General features: G+C 39.5%; 1 protein-coding gene across 4 annotated transcripts in view; it reads left to right on the forward strand.

Annotated features, from left to right (window-relative positions):
* ankrd11 (ankyrin repeat domain 11) overlaps positions 1–19,252 on the forward strand; it is a 239,076-nt gene that overhangs the window by 80,791 nt on the left and 139,033 nt on the right. For 3 of the 4 annotated variants that reach the window (XM_088004248.1, XM_088004250.1, XM_088004249.1), the window contains 2 exons: positions 4,082–4,227; positions 8,553–8,685. The exons of the other annotated variant lie outside the window; for it this stretch is intronic. In XM_088004248.1, the coding sequence (XP_087860374.1) occupies positions 4,141–4,227; positions 8,553–8,685 (220 nt within the window). In that variant the 5' untranslated portion in view covers positions 4,082–4,140. The remainder of the gene's footprint in view (positions 1–4,081; positions 4,228–8,552; positions 8,686–19,252) is intronic. 4 annotated transcript variants of the gene reach the window in all.

Consider the following 19,252-nt stretch of genomic DNA (forward strand, 5'->3'; position numbering starts at 1 on the left):
GCAATATCATGATTCCTGCTGTTAATATTGGTCCTCAGGTTTTCAACTGGAAAACTAGGGCTTTCCCCATTTTAGTAACACAGGAACCTGAAACGGCTAAGTTGTAGACTGAAGTGATAACATTGTCTTTGAAAGCCCTGTCAGGAAAGCTTCCTTATCAAAATGATGAGAAAAGAGGCTATGGGATCATATTTAAGTCAACTTGTTTTTATCTTATTTAAATTATTATATTGGTACAACTCAAAAAATTTTTACATTGTATTGAATGTAATATTTCTTGCCAGTTACCTCAGAAAGTGAAATAATCCTTTGAAGGGTGTCGATGGCCGGCTTCTGGACATCTGTCAAGTCAGCAGTCTTCCCAATGATTGTGCAGCCATCTGACCCAGAGTGAGAGACCGTTTAAAAAATGATTTATGCTCATTTAGTTTGATTCCTTTCTCCAGACCATTTTATTTTGATAGTTCTGTAGATTTGACCTTTGTGCATGTTGTCTCTCGCAAGATCAATATTGAGAGGCTATGGCTTCTTACGGCGAGGCTAATAGTTTTAGAAATCACAAAAGTAAACCTCCTGATAAAGTCTAGCAGCCAGTGGCAGCTCGTGTTACTGGATAAACAAAGCAGTAACAACGTGTTCAACAGGAATTAAAAGATTCAGCAGAATTTCTCTGTTACTGAGAGAAAAATAGCAAAAAGCTCCACAATATTTTCAGAAAAGGACTTCCACGAGCAAAGAAGTTCATCCAAGAGGGCTTAGTGATGTGCAAAGCTGCAATGAATGACTACAAAAATAGCTAAATTTCTCTTAAAGCTGTAGCTGTGGTCAGCTACAGCTTTAAGGATCAATTTCATCATTGTGATGATAAAATGGATCCAGAATGATACACTGTTGTACACCCTGACATTATTTTAGGAGAATGTGTCTAGTTGTTTTTCTCCTTTTTTCTCCTTTTTTTTTCTCCTTTCATAGATTTGTTTATTGGAAAAAATAATATTTCCTGGTTGTCAGATGGCAAGAGAATGGCTCTTTCAGTAAACTGCGTTAGGTTTCGAACTAACTCCGCGTTGACACCCATGCAGTGAAGTATAATGCCAGCGTCAGTAAGCCTGTGGTGTGTGCCAGTGCATCTGTGAGAGTACACAGAGTATGCTGCAATATGCTGAAGTGTTGGCCTCTGTCTGACCGCAGAGGGAGTGGCACTGAGGATAGAGAAGGTGTAGGGAGAAAGGAATACGATGCATAAATGAAAGTAACTGTTTAGTCTTGGACGAGAATAAAAGCAGAACTGGCTGGTCCTGCTCTTCTCTGTAAAAGGTCGTCTTTCTAGCTCACCTTGCTTTACTTCGTCCTGCTGGGTAACATCGCTAATCTGACCAACGCCAAGCATCAAGCCTCTTCCTGTTGACTGAATCTAGGAGCTGTAGTTGCAGTAAATTAAAGATTCATGAACTATTATTGTCTCATTCATAGTTTATATGAAGTTGCTTTGTACCATTGAAATGTCTTGTCTAAACTGTTTCATTTTCCATTGTACACTGATCACTAATTTATTTGTATCCATAGTGTTTAAGTTATTTTGTTGTCTCTATAAGCTCAATCTTTTTTTTCTTGATGGAAACAGTTTGTTTTACAAGCTGAATGTCATCGCATAAATTGCGCACATTACCAGCATTAGGATTAAAGCTAATGGCGTGACACAAATTTTTAAAAATTGCTTTTTTTAATGTTTTAGTGTTTGTGGAAACAGCTGTTCAAAGTGTTTTGGTGTCTACTCTTGTCCTACTCTTGTCTCACTGTGTGACAAGAAAACGTGGCAGGCACATTTATAACTTGTGTTCTTTTTATGTCTGTCTTCTTAAAGTTGAAGAGCTAAAAATAAATCCAACTTGACAAATTACAATCAGACTACCTTTTCCTTTGGGCGGGGGTCTCTCAAATGTCCACCTCACTCGTTTGCACAGAATTATACATGTGGAGGAAATCGGCTTCGGCGCATACAGTGTACACAAAGACTCACGGTGTCAGCAGATATTTTGTAAGTCTTGACTGGGATAGAATTACAAAGGAAATGATGCCTGTGGTTTTGACCGGGGTTCGTCTCCGTGTGTGTCTCTGTGCGACTGCCTACTTGCAAACATCATTTTCTTGTGTTTCGCAAATCAGCGAAATGCTCCGCTGCTAGAACCATCAATCATAGTAGTCCCAAAATAGTGCGCATTATTGTTCTAGAAGCCCAGCTGACCTAGTTTGAGGTGCGCGTCTGTGTTGCTGCAAGGTTTGTTTATTTCTCAGAGTAGACGACCTTCCTGCCACTTTGTTTGCTGTGGTGAGATGTGGGAGTTTAGAGGACGTGAAGTTGATTGCCTACCAGTAACACAGTGGGAGTAACAATGAAGCACAGAAGAGAGGAAAGGGGCCCGGGGTTTGCTGCGACTCTCTTTCATACAACAGTAAATGGGGCGAATCTGTCGTCCACTTTAGCCGAGCTGATCTGGTTGGCTTGCTGACTCCCTTGAAGTGACTGATTTGACTGGAAGGATATAAATAGCGTTCCTTCAATAGGATAAAGCAGAGTGGAGGGAACGGGATGGGGGAAGGGCGGGATGTGAACGTGGCGCCAGGGATGATAGTGCTGGTGTCTCAGTAGAGGAAAAATAATGCTGCCATGGTCTCATCTGTTCACTCACTCAGTCAAGGAGACGATCATACTTTGACGCAGAGAAGAAAATGTTTTATTGAAAGGAGAATTTAGAGAGCTACTGTATGAGTAATTCATGGCCCTGAGAAGCAGAGGTGCATGCAGGAAGGAGGTAGATAGAAATGCACATTTTCTTGTGTTGCACTACCACTCCCCACAAAAGATGCTGCTGAAAACAAAGCATATTTTGCTTTGGAAACTGCTCACATTAACCTAAGCAGGTAGAATTATTGGTGGTGTTGATGTGGTGGCCCAACTTTTTCAGTGAAAATGGTAGGTATGTTGTAAATTGGTACATACTAAAGCCCACAATTACAAAGATTGGCTTGCTGTGGCTGTAAGTGGCTGTTTGGGTTTTTGTTTAGACATGCCTGTCATGTTTCTGAAGACATTCCTTGGCTGTCTTGATTTTGCTTTGGATCCCAAAACATGGGGTTACACTACATGTTGCATGGGCTGCCCAGTTGTCATTAGAGCATTCAGTTTATTTATCCTTGAATTATTTTTATTTTTGATGTGTTGCTGTTTGTGCCACCTTAAAATTGGGCAAACTGAGATAGATTTAATTCTGTAGGTTCCTAAAAAGTATTTCTTTGTACATCAGATATCTCCATTTTACTTATTTTTTTTATTTTTTTATATATATATTAATTCTAGTGGGGTGTTTTGTTTTTTTTGCTTTGTATTTTTGTTTTGAGAAATGCACTGCCTGCTGAACAATTCAGGTTTCATAAACTGTGATGAAACTAAAATATTCACATTTTTCAGTAAACCTGCAAGTTCTTCTCATGAGACTGTTTTTTTGGTATTTTGTTTAGGGCATTAAATTCAAAATGTTCTTGATATATTATCTACTATCAGCTCAGTTTCACCATGGCTAACTTTGCATTTAAGATGGTTTGGCTTTCAAATAAGGGTTTTAATATTTGACCTAAATGTGTTGCCAGTAGCCATTATGGGTAAAAAACAAAACAAAAAAAAAACAAAAAAACGTTGAGGGGGCAAAACTGGGTCGACTAGATATAAAAGCGATGGAGAATAATGCCAGATCTAACAAAAACCAACTTGAGGATATACTATGTGTAACGAATTGACTTATAAAAAGTCAAACTTTAGTTTTAAATGAATCCAAACGATTATCAATAAATAACTCAAGTTCTTTTGTAATTCTTTTGACTTGAACGTGCAAATCATGTCCTACAAAGGTCTTTAAAGCCTCTCAAATTTAACTTCCTGAATTGTACAGAAACTCTGAAGAACGTCTGTGGCTTTTCCTAGCGTAGTGTTGATGACTGCATTGTGTGAACGAGTTAATAGTCATGTCGCACCCAGGTGCTAACCTCCTTTTACAATTTCTTTCTGTTTCTCTCTTTTTCACAGACTGTCGATGACGATGCAATGGCAGCGTGAATGAAGCTTGGCGTGGGGAGATCTGAACGATGCCCAAAGGTGGGGGTTCTAAAACCCCCCAGCTGGACCACTTCCCACTCAACACCGACATGGTGGAAAAGCAGGGTGGGAAAAAGGTACGGAAAACCCTTTAAAGTGTTATGATTTGGAGCTGTCCCCAGATGTAAGCAAGAATTTTTTATTGGTCAGCAAAAGTCTTAAAGAAAATATTTGTTCTTTTAAGCCCCGTCTTGAATAACACTTGACTACACAGAAACCTTTGGCGAATATCAGAAAATAACCTGGGAATTACCCTGAATTACATCCAGTGATTACATGATTATAGTTCCATTGCAGTTTCACCACACTGTCTGCGTTCTTTCCCTGTTTTGTCTTCCCGTGCACATTTTTCATCCATTAAGTGCCATATAGACGGCCACTTCGCCAGATTTATTCCACTTGAGACGGTGTCGGGTCACCAAACGCATGCAGGGTTCAGCATCTAACCAGCAAAGGAATGGGATGGCTGTTGACTCTCGCTGACCAAATTTAAATTAACTTGCGGCATTTTCATTATCGTCGCAGTTTGTCGGAATACAAATTAGTATTTTGTAAGACTGTTTTCTAACTATGGAGTTGGGATGTTTCTCTGGCTACTGCTGCTTTTCAAATCTTATGCGTTGACGAGTGCAATTTGGTGTTGGATGTGCCGATTGAGACGGTATACTTCTCTTAAAACGTCTGGCTGGGTTATTACATAAACAGACAGAAAGCACTGAGACAGCCTAATCCAAAAATAACTACGGCTTGTTGTCCAAGAAAGCAGAAGCTTGCCACATGAGAATAAAATGGTGTGATCTTGTAGAATTGGTCACTTTAAAAGATTGTACCGAATATTAATGTCTTTAATTTTTATTCTCTACTCTGCATTGAATGAATTTCAGTCAGTGTTGCATTTAACCATGCAAAGTTAATGTTTTAAAACATTTAATTTGCAGGTAATTATTAAAAAGCTCTGTAAAACCATATGTTATCAGCATTTGTATAATACAGAGAAAATAAAAAAGTAAAGCTTAAAAGACGATCTCTACCTGCATGTCCAGTTGGTCTGTCTCTGCTTACTCGTAATTCGCATGTAAAGTTGATATCATCAGTTAGATCTGTATTTTTTTTTTCTTCTTCATCCACGTTAATCTGTCAGTAGATGCTTGAATAAATGCTTTCAAAATCATATGCAACGTATAGCACCTGCAATCTTTTATGTTTGTCTGTTGCTCAATTCTCAACGTTACCACATCCTTATTAACACAGTTATGTAACGTCTTTTTCATGCTTGAATTTTTTTTAACATGAGTAACTCATAGAAAAACAATATATTCCAGGCAGATTTCACAGGTACACTTTGAGCTCTGCCACATCAGACACCTTCACTGTTTAATGTGAACTAGAATGGGGACGGTGTCCCCATTAATTGAACGCGGGTAGAACTTTACCGTGCGGATCGACAAAATGTTTTGCACGGCGCGATGATGGTCATGGTTTCCATCAACAGTTAACCTGCCGACACTGACTGGCAAAGAGAGGCATTGCTTATGCAGGCGTAGATTTACAGCCCTCTGCAAAGGATTGCATCAGACTCTGCCACGAAGGGAGGGAGGGGAAGAGAGAGAGGGAAGGAGGGGAAAGGTGCAAGGGGGTGGGCAAAACATTGTGAGATTAAAAGAGCAGTCACTGCTAAGAGACCACCAAATAGGCTATAATCTGACAAAAAAAAGATCAAAAGAAAGTCCTCTTTTCAAAGCTTTAACATTTAATTTAACAGAAATATATTTGCACTTTGTGCTCTCTCCCCCCCCCGTCTGCTTTAGAGAAGTGTTTACACATTCTGTAGCTGTCCTCTCAGCTCGCATGTAGCTTTTGCTCAGTTATCTCCGTCATGCTCTTGCTTATTTTATGTGTGCTGGTGCAGAAGCCTTTGTATAGCTGAGTGTAGACTGAGAGATTAGTTCACTGTAGCAGACAGTGTTTGTCTCTACTGTACCATGACGTCATGGTCTTATGACTGGGGCAGGGCAGGACAGTGGGAGGGGCTTGAAGAGTTGACACATAATAGAAAATCCAGCCTTTGGTTAAAGATGAATGAGAAGAGAAGGTAGGACAGGAAATTAAGCTGAGTTGAGTGTGTGTGTGTGTGTGTGTGTGTGTGTCTTTGTCATGATCCTAAACCTCTTGGACAAAAATATCTTCACCATGTAGCAAAACAGCTACAAATATTTATAAGCTTTGTAACTATTTCTCTCATGTCTCCAAAACAGCAAAGGTTTCATTTGGACTTCTTCTAGTCAATGTCTTAAAGTTTATTTCTTCTAGTTGATTTCCTTAAATGTGTCATATCATAATTTTTCAGTAATGATTATGATTATAATATATTTGCCAGAAGACTGGCAGATCCGTTACATTTTCTAACATTATCATATTTGTTTTCAACTTGCTCTTGAAGGTTCTGTTTTCCACAAACTTGGCAGCGAAGGGTGCATTTAAAGTGTCTCTGATTAAAGGTCATTTAATCTTCCTAGGACCCAGCCTGGAAGGTGCTAATTGCTTCTGCACATTTGTGCATTTCCTTTAAAAACAAAAGCTGGAGAGGCTACACCCCTCTCAAATAGTTGAGTACGGTATGTTCTGATGGGTCAGCTTAGGAACCGCAAGCTTCGTATTAGAAGTGAATCAAAAGATACATTTCAGTAGGTGCAGTAATTCTGTGGCTCTCATGTTGAGCTGTTCGATTTCAGCAAAAGGTGTAAACTTTGTTAAATATTGTGATGGCGATATAGATTAAAATTAAACCACATTGTCTTGACTCTTAACTTTCATCATTACAATTTCCCTGCTTTTTTCTGCACTTTACCATCTCACTAAATATACATAGTGTTTCAAATGCAATTTGAAACCATCCAACTGGGCAAAATACACTTGCATGCTATATTTCAATAATGAATGTCACCTGAAATATGATATTCAATCAAAAATTTGATCCAAATAGTCATTTATGATTGTGATGTTTCAAACAGTAATTTTGCACTGATGATAGCAGTTGGAAAATAAAAACAAAAATAGAATTGTTTTGACCAAAGTACTAGGAAAAAAAAAAACTAAATAAAATGAATCCACAGCTGAATGTTATACAAAACTAAAATACTACCTTGCGTAGTAGTTTTGTAATCTATCAGCAACAGTTCTGGGGTTTAAAGAAAATATTTGAAGAAAAACAAAGATTCCTTATGAAGCAATTATGTTTTCTTAACAGATTTTAAATAAGTAAAATACCACTCATTAAGATTGTGCAATAATTGACGAATATGACAGAAAGCAGCCTTAATATCTTTCTACCTTGGAAGGAAAAAAAAAACAAAAAACATCCTCAATAAGTTGCCACTGATTCTGTTTAGTAAGTCAAAAACCAGACAAAGCAGAAGCTGTTCAGCAGGCTTACGAATTTGCTTTCACATATCTAGATGGAGTTGTAGAATCGGGTCAGTGACAACAGTGAGTATTGTGCTGTATGTGTTCTCTTCCTCTTTATTCAGAGAAACTGATTCAACATTGTGGCTAGCTTTGTGTCCTCAGCAGCAGATCAGACCCCAACTTTTCAATGCCTTTGTTTTTGCACATGATTTTGTTGCAGACAGTGGTGCAGCCGGCCTGCCGTGTCTCCTTGCAAGATTAGGACTTATCTAACACATAGCTGCAAGTTATTGCTGAGAGAAAATATGAAGACGTTTGAGTTTGAATGAAAATGAGTAGCTGAAAAGTGGGGTTTAATTTGGTTTATTTGTGCTTGTTTAGTACATCCTCTTTCACTTCACCAGGAAGCAGCCTGGTGACACGCATTGTTTTAAATACAAGCTTTAAAACATTTCATAGTTGTCAACTTTTAATCCGCTGTTGTACTTTGCATTGTGCCATGTGCCACGATGCAGGAAGAGATGGTTAACCACAAATTTTCTGATCCTCCTGTTTTTTTGATCCAAACTATTAAAACACAGCAGCACAGGTTGGAAGCACATGAAGGTATCTACATCTGTTGATGGCTGATAAGTTTGGTGCCGTGATTGTTTCCAGCAGCCTTAGGCCACAGAACCGAGCAGGCGTCAGCTTGGCCTCTTATCCCCATGTTTTTTTGTTTTTTTTCTTTTCTTTTTTGTGACTGTGGGGAGGTAATCTAGGAAAGAACTTCATGGAAAAATGGTTTGAAAACCCCACAGAGGTTGGAAAAGTCGGTGCAGAAAAAGGCACTGAAAATTAAGTAGACTGCAGGAACCACAGATTGCTGTGGTCTATTTTAAGTTTTACTCTTAACAGATATGCAGGAGTTGAAATCGCCTTCCCTTTGCTTCATCTGTGCACATGTTCTCTATGCTGTTTAAAGAGGTCTTAGTAATTTATTTTGTCTCTTTTGCAGGATAAAGTGTTGACAAATAAAACTCCCAAATTGGATCGCAGTGATGGGGTCAAAGAGATGAAAGAAAAGGCCCCTAAAAGGAAGCTACCCTTCACTGCCGGAGCAAATGGAGACCAGAAAGATTCTGACTCAGGTAGGAGAAAGTCACACTGTGTCTGAGCATCTGATCTGCATTTTCATGTTGACTTTCAAGTGCAAATCAGAGAGGCAGAGACTTGCATTGCATCACTTCCTCCAAGGTTGATGGGAAGTTATTGTGCTTTCACAAAGGGGGGTTGGGCTTTGTGGAGGCAAAGTTCTTGTAGCTGTAAGGTAGCTGTCTGTCTGGGAGAGCTGAGGAGTTTTACCTGCTTCCTTGAAAGGAGGGAAATAAAACACTGTGATGATGATCCAGTTAACTTTTAAACAGTAACATTTACAGACCTGCCCAGGTCTGGTTTCCTGATTAGTTTTGATTAGGGAACAACACATTACAGCTCATTCTTGTTTGACTTTGGGTCTAAATGGCCCAGGATTTAGTTTGTTGATTCTACGGCTAAACAGAGGCTTAGATTACAGTTTTCATCTTCAACACTGGCTGAGTTGCTACATTGCTTTATGCTGAGTGACCACTCTGAGCTCTGTGCTGCAGGTAGGGAAAGACAACAAAGTACTGCAACACAAGACTGTTATGGCTTGGAGTTGTTTGATAAGACTGAAAATTTATTTTTAGTACATATGTGGGTTTGCATTTGGCTACCATGTGCTTCAGAGGATTTATGGAGCCCTAGAATATCTTATTGAGTGTGTTTTATTGAATGTGTGTCCTTATTGCTCCTTTGATTGCTACTCTTATACTTGTGCAGTCATTTTAAGCATGCCTTTTTAAAATTCTGATATTGATGTAGGAAGAATGTCTGTTTTTTCCCTCTTACAACAGACGTTGCATATTGTTGCGTCATCATCTGGTTTAATATTATTTGCTAACCAGTTTTACCCAGAAAGAGGTCAACCTCCCCACCCACCCCCAAAATGAGGGCAGGTGTGAACCCTCATCTAAGGAACAATAGCTCTACAAACCTGTATGCTAAAGAGTTGACGTTAATGGGTTATTGAAACTTTCTCAGTTCTGGCTCTGTATTCGTCTCTGTAGTCAGAATAAAGGCACACCCAAACTAACACTTTTTTTTTTTTCAACTTGGAAAACTACTTGAATTTGATAACATTTATCCTCAGCTATCGGGGAAACTATTTATTATTTAACATGTATGCATTTAAACACAAGAATAAAACAATAAACAACTAAAAAAAATATTAAGTGAACATATGTTCTTCCGTATAATTACAGTTATAACTGTTTTTGAGCTATTTGGTGCATTCACAGGTAATTAATGACAGAAACACAATAAAACTAGCATAAGCAGAAGAAAGGATAATAAGCTATTTCTTCTGGATAAAGCTTAGAAATGCTCTGACAAGAAAAACAACCATGTTTATCGTTATTTGGATTTAGCAGTGTGCTCAGGTGGTTATTTTTAGTTGTGAGTCTAGAAGGTGTGATTTTGGCCGATATGTATGTTTCCCAGCAATTTAGGACTTCATTTGGAATTAATTTTTCTCTGCAAGATATTTACATTCAACGTGCGCTGTTGAACCGGGGCTGTCCTTTTTGTTTTTACCTATATTTCTGCTGGTGAAAAGCTTATTCAGAGCTTGCTGATGGAGCTGCAATACCTGGTGATTGCATAGCGTAATCAGCCGGATGGTAAATGCAAAGTTGCAAGTTTGTCACATTTGCTGAAACTGCACAAGTACAAAACTGCTTTGTTTACATCTTGTGGTTTATCTTTTCATCCCATTTAAAATCAAAGTAATCCCAAATGGGATACTTTGTATTTTTGGGGAACTAATAATTACATATTTGTACCTCTGCGTTCTAAATTGGCAAATCAAGCTGCATGTTAACGTTGTTCCACCTCCCTAAACAATGGTCCAAACATTACATTGCTATTGTCATTTGTTGGACTTATGAATATCGGTTGGGTAAATGTTGCCTATCAACTATTTTTTTCCCCCGTTTGTGTTGTCAGTATGATGACGTAAAGTGAGCTTTTGAGAATATGTTTTGGATATAAGGTAAATGTTTATTCATTTTTGGCTTGTCGCTCGGTCTTTCATGTTCTGACTCAACTATGTCAGTGTTTCGCATCTCTGACTAATTTTTCCTTCATCCACACTTCCCAATAACTGTGTTGGTTGTTGTAGGAGCAGAGTAATATTTGTTAAATATTTTTTTTGAAAGAACCATGGTTAGAGCAGCTTCTGCAACATGAATAAGTCTTGAGGAATGATGGCGAACAGCAACTCTACAAAAGACACAGTGGATACACGTGTGGAAATGACTCTTTGCTAAGGGCTGAGCTGAAACAAAAATCTGAACTGCCTACCATCCTTCAGTCTAGTTCACCAGTTTTGTTTTTGCATTTCAAGTCGCATTTGAGCCTCAGATGTGTAGCACTCGGGCAGTATTAGGAGTTTCCTCTAACCTGAGTCTCAGAAGCTGGAAGAAGCATTGTTTTAAATCAAGCCTATGGGCTGCAGACTGCTGGATATTAGAAAAGCCAAAGGCAAACACCCAGAACTGGTGCTTAGCAGAGGTTGTGCTGCTGTTTAGCAAATGATTGACTAATAGCACCCAAATTTCACTTAATAGTTTGGCTTTATTTACTTTGTCGGCTTTTGTGTATTGTTGGGGAAATGCCCAAAGCAACTCTTATTGCACATTCTCATGTCCGAGCTGTTGAGTTATTGCCCTCAACACTTTGAGTCCACAATCTTGATCTTGATCTTGATCTGAAAGTTCACACAACCATGTGATCTATCACTTTGTCATTCGTGATTGACAAAACGATCTGCAGCGCAGGGGTTAGTGGTTGATCTATAAGGGGCCTATTCAACAGTAACCGAACATTTTGGTTTCCTGACTGATGATGATCTCACTCTTTAGTAGAAGATTCAACTTCAGTCTCAGTTTCAACATGACAAATTTCCATTAAGGGAGAGACACAGAATGAGAATGTGACACAGTTCAGAAACTAAAAAAGCAACACGTGTTGAAACTTCAGGACATAGAAGTTGCACGAAACTGATTAGTTTTTTACCAGAGGTAGACAATGGAGTAGAGCAAGACGATATTAGGAAAACATGCATGTGTGATAATGTTGGTGAAAACTATGATGACACGAGTTACAATAAATAAACAGTGTTGAGGTCTTTCTGCTTAGGGTGCATAGCAGAAATTTCAGATAATGATTTCCCCATCCAACTATAGAAAAAATATATTTTAGTGGTTCCATCTAAACAAGGTTGTAATGAAAAAGTTGTCACTGGATTACATCTACCTGTTTGCAATGAAACAACTTTGACGTAGAGTCATAATGACATCAGCATTTCACTGTCCTACAAATATTTATGCAGACAAAAGGGAAATTCGTATGAGATAATTGTGATGCCTAACAAAAGCTGAAGCAAATCACTAAGATGACTGAAATAACAGAATGTAGCAGATGTTTGTGCTCAGCTGGCACAGAGAATTGTGCTGTGGTTGTCTAACCAATGATGTTGGCCTTTTGCTTTTGTTCCTTATCATATTTCACACTTCTTCTTTATTGTGGTTTAATTTGTTTTTGTTTTTTGTGTTTCCAGTTTAAGCCGATTTTTGCCATCAGCTGGAGAAGTGTGCATATAATCATCATCTTTCCACTGGATTCTTCTGAACTATATAAAGGCGATTTCAGAGCAGCAAAGAATAGATTTTGACTTTTATTTTTACTTACCACGTGAACAAAAATGCATATTTATAAACACAGCAATCACGTCTCCAAATAAGCTTTCAGAATGGATCAGGCTGCATGATTAAGAAAAGTTTGTTAAATGTATTTGTTTTAGATTGGGAAATCTTGATATTTTAGTATGCATTGGTGTCCTTTCAACTTCTAATCAAAATGATCAAAAGTGATTTTTTTTTTGCAAACTTAATGTATAAGATAGTAGTGAAGTGAGAGGGAAAAAAGTGTGAGAAAATGGGTTTAAAAATTCACGATGTTGTCAGCACACCCTGAGCTTTTATTGGTGTTCATCAGTGTTTAGGACCTCCAAGCAATCCATGACCACGTCCTGAGGATTGCTAAACAGCAGCATTCCTCCCACTTGAGATCATCTCGTTTCCTCTTCTTCTTTCCTGTTAAAGCACAGCAGCATCACACCAGAGCTCAGACTAGAGGGAGGGAGGTAACTATGAAGGCTTATTTAAAAAAAAAAAAAAAAAATAAAAATGTTCATACATGAAAGTAGCGGTTCCATATCAGGAAAGTCCCCCCAAAAAAAACAACGAAACAGCTAATTATTCTTGCTTCATCTCGTCCTCTTTTGGGTTACAAATGTTATCTTATTATAGAGATAAGATTTTTATTACATCACTATTTTTTTTTTACTTATTACTTAAAAAGAGAATATTGAAAAGCTTTATCTTCGGTGTTCTGAAGCTGTCAGATTAAGTTATTTTTCTTCAAATTTCTTTGGAAAGTGCAATCAGTTTTGCTTTCTTTCTAGATAAAGGATATCATGCAAAAAGGCTGTCTTGTATAATTTGTTGGTGGGACTTTGAAACAATGGTAAAAATACTAGTTGACATCCAGTTTGTTGGGTTGACCCAACATAAGTCTCAGTCTACAAGGGGTCAAGTTAGCAGCACAAGAACAAGAATCACAGCTGTAAACATAATAAGGTCAATTTAGGATCACCTGCAACCTTAGAATACAGTGAGGGGACAGATCTCACCACTTGAGCTTTTCTTTCACTTGTTCTCCTTGATATGAAGTTCATCATAGTTATTATTGGACCTTATCCACTATAGGCAAAAGGTACACACTCTTTTTCTCATTCACTAAACGTGATGTGACTATTATTCTTCCAAGAGTTGATTAACTATTTTAGGTGATATAAAAATAAGTTGAAGCCTTCAGCGAATGCAGCTGACAGACCACGTTGCTGCAACTTTTCAAGACTTTGGTGCATGTTTGAAAACAGCTATGTTGTCTTCTTTAAGCCGTTCTTAAGCTGTTATTAGCCAGACCCCCTGCTGTCCTGCTAGGGGAGGGATAAAGTGGTGTTAATGTATTTTAAGAGTTAGACTGGAAAACAGAATTGTTTAGGTATCTACATCAAGGTAGTTTATCAAAAGTAACATTCCTGTGAATACCAGGACATAGACCTTCCCAGCAGAACCTCTTAAGAATTTGAGTGGTGTTCTTCACTTTGTCATCAGTGGTCATAATGTTACAACTAACCTGCGTTCAGAAGGCTTGACCTATCCTTCTTTCCAATTTGATTTGGTACAAATCATTATCTTGGCTTGGTTGCTGAGCTTTATTAACTAGCTAAGACTCACTGTATTGTGTATAAAATATGTTCTCACTGCTGCATTTCTTTTTCAGTTTACCTAAATTTATGACAGTATTGATAGCGTCCTGCAATTGGGTCTTGCAGAGATCTGTAGTCGGCACATCATTTAGCTCTGGGATGTTGTCTTATTTTCCAGACTCCCAAATGAATAGATGTAAATTGTTTCTCATAAAATAGTCTAAATGTGCTGCTCAAGTTTGTGCTGATATGTTCATATTAGTTGTTGAGCATATTGCATGTTCCTGTGTTCACACTGTACGTTCGATTCTCTTGCCCTGATCTGAGCATTGAACAAACACACTGTTATATCCTGCTAGTTCTCCCTTAACTTCCTGTTTGAGCTACCTTTACAACTCCCCAAACAATGTTTCACTCTTAACGTACTGCAGTCAAACATACCTGGTCTGGCTGGTTAGAGTGGTTCGTCTTGTCGTGGCGTCTGCTAGCTTACTGAAGCAGAAAGTGTTTTTATTTTGCCGTTACCTCACACTTTAGTATTATCTGCCTGCCATTTGAAAACCTACCTCTATTAAAACGTGGCATTTACGTTTGATGTGTTTTTCTCCCTCTGGCTCAGGTAGGCGGTCTTTTTATGGGGCTGGCAGCCCCTAGCTCACTTTCTTTTCTAATCTATTCTTTTCTTCTCTTATCTTGTTAGTCAAGTTTCAAGGAGGGAAGAGAGTAAGGTTTCACCCTTGTCTTAAAGCTGAAGAATATCATTTTACTGAGACACATTAAAGCACTGTCCCCTAAATAGACATCAAACGGAAAGATAAGAAGTTGAAGCATTCAGAGAGAGAGTGTGTGTGTGTGTGTGCGTGTGTGCGTGCGTGCGTGCGTGCGTGCGTGCGTGCGTGCGTGCGTGCGTGCGTGCGTGCGTGCGTGCGTGCGTGCGTGCGTGCGTGCGTGCGTGCGTGTGTGTGTTTAGACGAATTTTTGCAGCGAAAATTCAAGTGTGGCGTTATTGATTTAAGTTAATCTGAAGAATTGATTATCAAACAATTGTTCCATACACACTTTATGGGTGGGAAATAAAATCTATCCAGATGTTGACGATTCTTACTCAATTAACAAACACCAAGACTTGATAACCTTCCTGTTAATGTATGGCATGGCAATTTTGAGGAAGGTTAAAACAGAACAAAGCATAAAATGATCACCTAAACTGGCATTCAACTGCATCCTGCAGCCACACCATTTTATCTTGGTAATCTAAAATATGTTAAAATATGTCAAACATGAGAAACCATTTTACACAGTTCCACTCAGCGGCAGAGCCACAGCAGCTGATCTTACCTGCAGTAAAGAAGACCATTCAGAGAGCCATGCCAGAGCTCCCCAAAGTCAGAGAAATTAATGCTAATTACAAGGTTCATGATAACTCGAACTGTCATGTACCTTCCACCATAGAGAATCATTTATATTCTGGGCTTTGCTATATCAAACATAATTGAAAAGAAATTTGACTTTTGATCATTGCTATATCTAACACCTTGAAATTGGCCCCTGTCTCTTTAAGAACCCCCTATCCTTTCTGACACTTCAGCACATCATCACACAATGCTTCTTCAAGCCATCCATTTATGGCATTTACAAGCGTTCTTAGGTATGGTTTAGTTCCTAGTTCTTAAGAACATTCATAAGAACCATGTAGTTCCTACGCTCTGCAAAAATGCAGTTCCACCAGATGTTTGCTAATTGCTGCTGCCGCCAGTCTAGTGGAGCAGAGACGAAGCTGGGAACTAAGGCCAAGCTTTGGGTAAATAGGTAGCGTTTTGAACAAGTGTTTAGACATCCCATAGATTCAACGATTCCTCAAATATGCATGAATTGTTGGCATGCTCTCCCATGCTTACTCAGCCACCTGTTCTTGATCACTGTCATCGTCACCACCATCACCGTCATCGTCATCATCACTTTGTTCTGCATCAACTCCTGACTGAAGGTTAGGAAGTGGTTCTTGCTGTGGTTGCTGTAGGGACATCCTAAGGTTTCACAGTTCTTTCAGCAGCTCTTTCTCTCGCTTTTGCTGACCTGCCATAAAGTCCTTCATCAAAGTGAAAAACTCACTGCCAGTCGCACTTGATCTACTGGGGCCAGGTTTTGGTTCACCTTCCTCATCTGATCCATCCGTCATTGGTATGCTCTCCCATGCTTTGTCAGCCACCTGTTCTTCCATCTTTGATTGTGATCGAAGACTAGATCTTTGCTTCACCAGACGAGATCCTCTTCTTTCCCTCGCCATAATCCCACTTCTGACACCATATGTGACGGGGTTCTCTTATGACTTGGTCAAACATAAACGACTGGTCTCGGCCAGAGATCACTTTAGTGAAATTTATTAAGCTTTTCTTGAGGTGAACAAATCAGAGAGGTGCAGAACATGTACAAAGGACGTCTAAGGCAGGTTAAAACAGACAAACAGCAGTACCTTTAGTGCAAAAGTTCATCACCTTCAGTGTTTCTTCTCAGGAGTTTAGCCACAGACTGACTCAAAGTGGAACAAAGCCCTGCTTTGAAGCTACAGGCTCCGCCCCCAGCAAAAACAAGCAAGCGAAAACAACTAAACAATTACTTCTAACTCAGGTAAACTCTTAAAGTAAACAAAATAATAAATAATACCAAGAAAAAAAAATGTATATAGATAAACTTGTGATCAAAATATAATACTCAATTTAATAGAAAACACTCAGTACGCAGCGCTGTAGTCTTCACTTCCTTGCAACCCTTTGTCCATTAGCCGCTGGAAGGTGGCTGGAGCACCATGCAGGCCGAATGGCATCACAGTAAACTGGAAAAGACCAGAAGGAGTACGAAATTCTGTGTACTGTCTGCTTGAAGGCTCCAATGGAACCTGCCAGTACCCTTTACACAGGTCAAGGGTGGTAATGAACTTGGCTTTTCCAATCCTTTCCAGCAGCTCATCCACCCTGGGCATGGGATAGGATTCAAACTCTGAAACTGCATTAAGCTTTCTGAAATCAATGCAACTCCGCAGTGAGCCATCTTTCTTGCACACAATGACTACTGGTCTGTACCACTCAGAGTTTGAAGGTTCAATAATACCTGATGTTAGCATGGTCTCGACTTCATCTCACAGCTGCCCCACCAACTGTTGTGGAACTCTATATGGACGTTGATGAATTGGCTGCTTCTCTTTCAGTCGAATTGCATGCTCAATTTAGGTGGTCCCACCTTGATTAGGAGAAAAGAGAGGAGACAGTCTCTGGAAGATCTGCTGAAGCTGTGAGGCTTGATGTGAGGTCAAGTTACTGAGATTGGGGGTTGACTGTTCAGCCATGACTTCAATGCCAGGAACCTCCTCCACTGACCTCAACAGGCATGATGTTTCTGGAGCTGGACATGATTGTTCTTTTCACTTCTTCAACAAGTTCACATGGTAAGTCTGTGTAGCTTTCTTTTTGTCAGGATGGTAGACTTCATAGGTGGTGGGTCCTAGTTGTCGGCGAAGAGAAGGAATGGTAACCAGCGGCGGTCCCAATTTCTGCCAGTGTCGTTTACAAACTTCTGCAGCATCCTCTTCCTTGTCTGGTTGAACCTTTCAACCAGTCCATCAGTTTGCAGATGGTAAGGCATCGTCCTGATGGCCGAGATCCCAAGCTGTTTATGAAAGAGTTTTAGGAGATTAGAGGTAAAATTAGTTCCCTGGTCTGTCAAAATCTGATCTGGGATTCCAACTCTTGAAACAGCTGGACCAGAGCTTGAACTATTGCAGGAGCAGTAATGGTATGCAGTGGAAAAGCCTCTGGAAATCAGGTGGAATAATCACATACTACCAGGATGAACTGACGACCACAGCCACTCTTCACTAGGGGTCCAACAATGTCCATTGCAACCTTACGAAAAGGAGTGGAGATGACAGGTAGTGGCTGGAGGAGCGCCCGACCTGACTTCCAAACGGGACGAGTCTTCTGGCATGTGTGACAAGAAGCACATAAGGTATTAATGTCATTGTACATTGACAGCCAGTAAAAGTCATTTATGACATGCATAAATGTTTTGTGACGCCCCTAGTGCCCTGGTGTGCGCTAAATGCATTACAAGTACCCTACAGCTAGTTGGAACTACCAACCATTGTTTTTCATTACAGGCATACAACACACCATCTTTTATCAAAAAAGTTTCTCTCCCACTCCACTTAGCTTCAGTTGTTTCACTCGCTCGGTCAAACAAAGGTTGTAAAGACACATCCTGTTTCTGTAAAGTATCAATATTTTCAGGTGCTTTCCACATGTCATCTACTGTTAAATTTGTTGACACATTTCCACTCAGCATTAACTTTTTCTAAAATTTTTTCTGCTTTCTGGATTTTCTAGACCTCTTTGAAACCTCAAACAAACTCTCATCAAAATAAGGTAAAGACCCAACTTGTTCTTTGGCCTGAGAACGAGTAATCACAGGACAGGAAACATTGCTAACTTTGTCCCCCTCAGTTTGTACTTCTCCCAAAAGATAAAACATCACAAGTAAATCTGTACCCAAAATGACATCAAAAGGTAGGTTTTTCACCACACCAACAGTTAGCAAATGGTTGATCATCAATAATGACAGTCACTTCTGCTTTTGGATAAACATGACAATCTCCATTCACACACAAAATCTCAGTTTTCTTTTCATAGTTCACACATCCAACTGGCACAATACTCTCTTTTATAAGTGATGTGGAACTACCACTGTCCATTAATGCAGTCACCTGCTGTCCATTCAGAGTCACAGTTTTATGAGTTCTAGTTTCAAAGTTTTTGACTCCAGCCTGATTTACAGTTCTAGGAGCATAGCAGGAACCAGAAACCTTAGTCTTCTTTATTGGACACACCGAAGCCTTGTGGCCTGGTTGCTGGCAATAATAGCAAATACATGTCTTACCATCAGATGGTGAATTCAGAGAACTGGTGGTACCTTTAACCTCCTGGCTTGGCTCTCTGACATACCGTTGATGTCCAGCTGGTTGAGCAGGTCACGGTATGCCATGCGTTCATGTACTGTAGAGCCAACTTTGCTGCAGTCAGACCATCCTCAGGTTCATGTTCCTTCACCCAGGTCCTTACATCAGAGGGCAGAACGCTCAGCAGTTGTTCCTGGATGATGAGCTCCCCGATGTCCTCCTTGAAATGCTGGTCCAGAAAAAGCTGCATACGCCCAGAAAATTCAAGGTCACTTCACAACCAAAGACCCTCGGCGCATGTGGAAGGGCATCAAGTGCATCACTAACCACAACATCAGGAGTGGACAATGTC

Source organism: Poecilia mexicana, unplaced genomic scaffold, assembly GCF_051168715.1.
Source record: "Poecilia mexicana isolate PSO_F unplaced genomic scaffold, ASM5116871v1 scaffold_3, whole genome shotgun sequence".
Classification (NCBI taxonomy): Eukaryota; Metazoa; Chordata; class Actinopteri; order Cyprinodontiformes; family Poeciliidae; genus Poecilia; species Poecilia mexicana.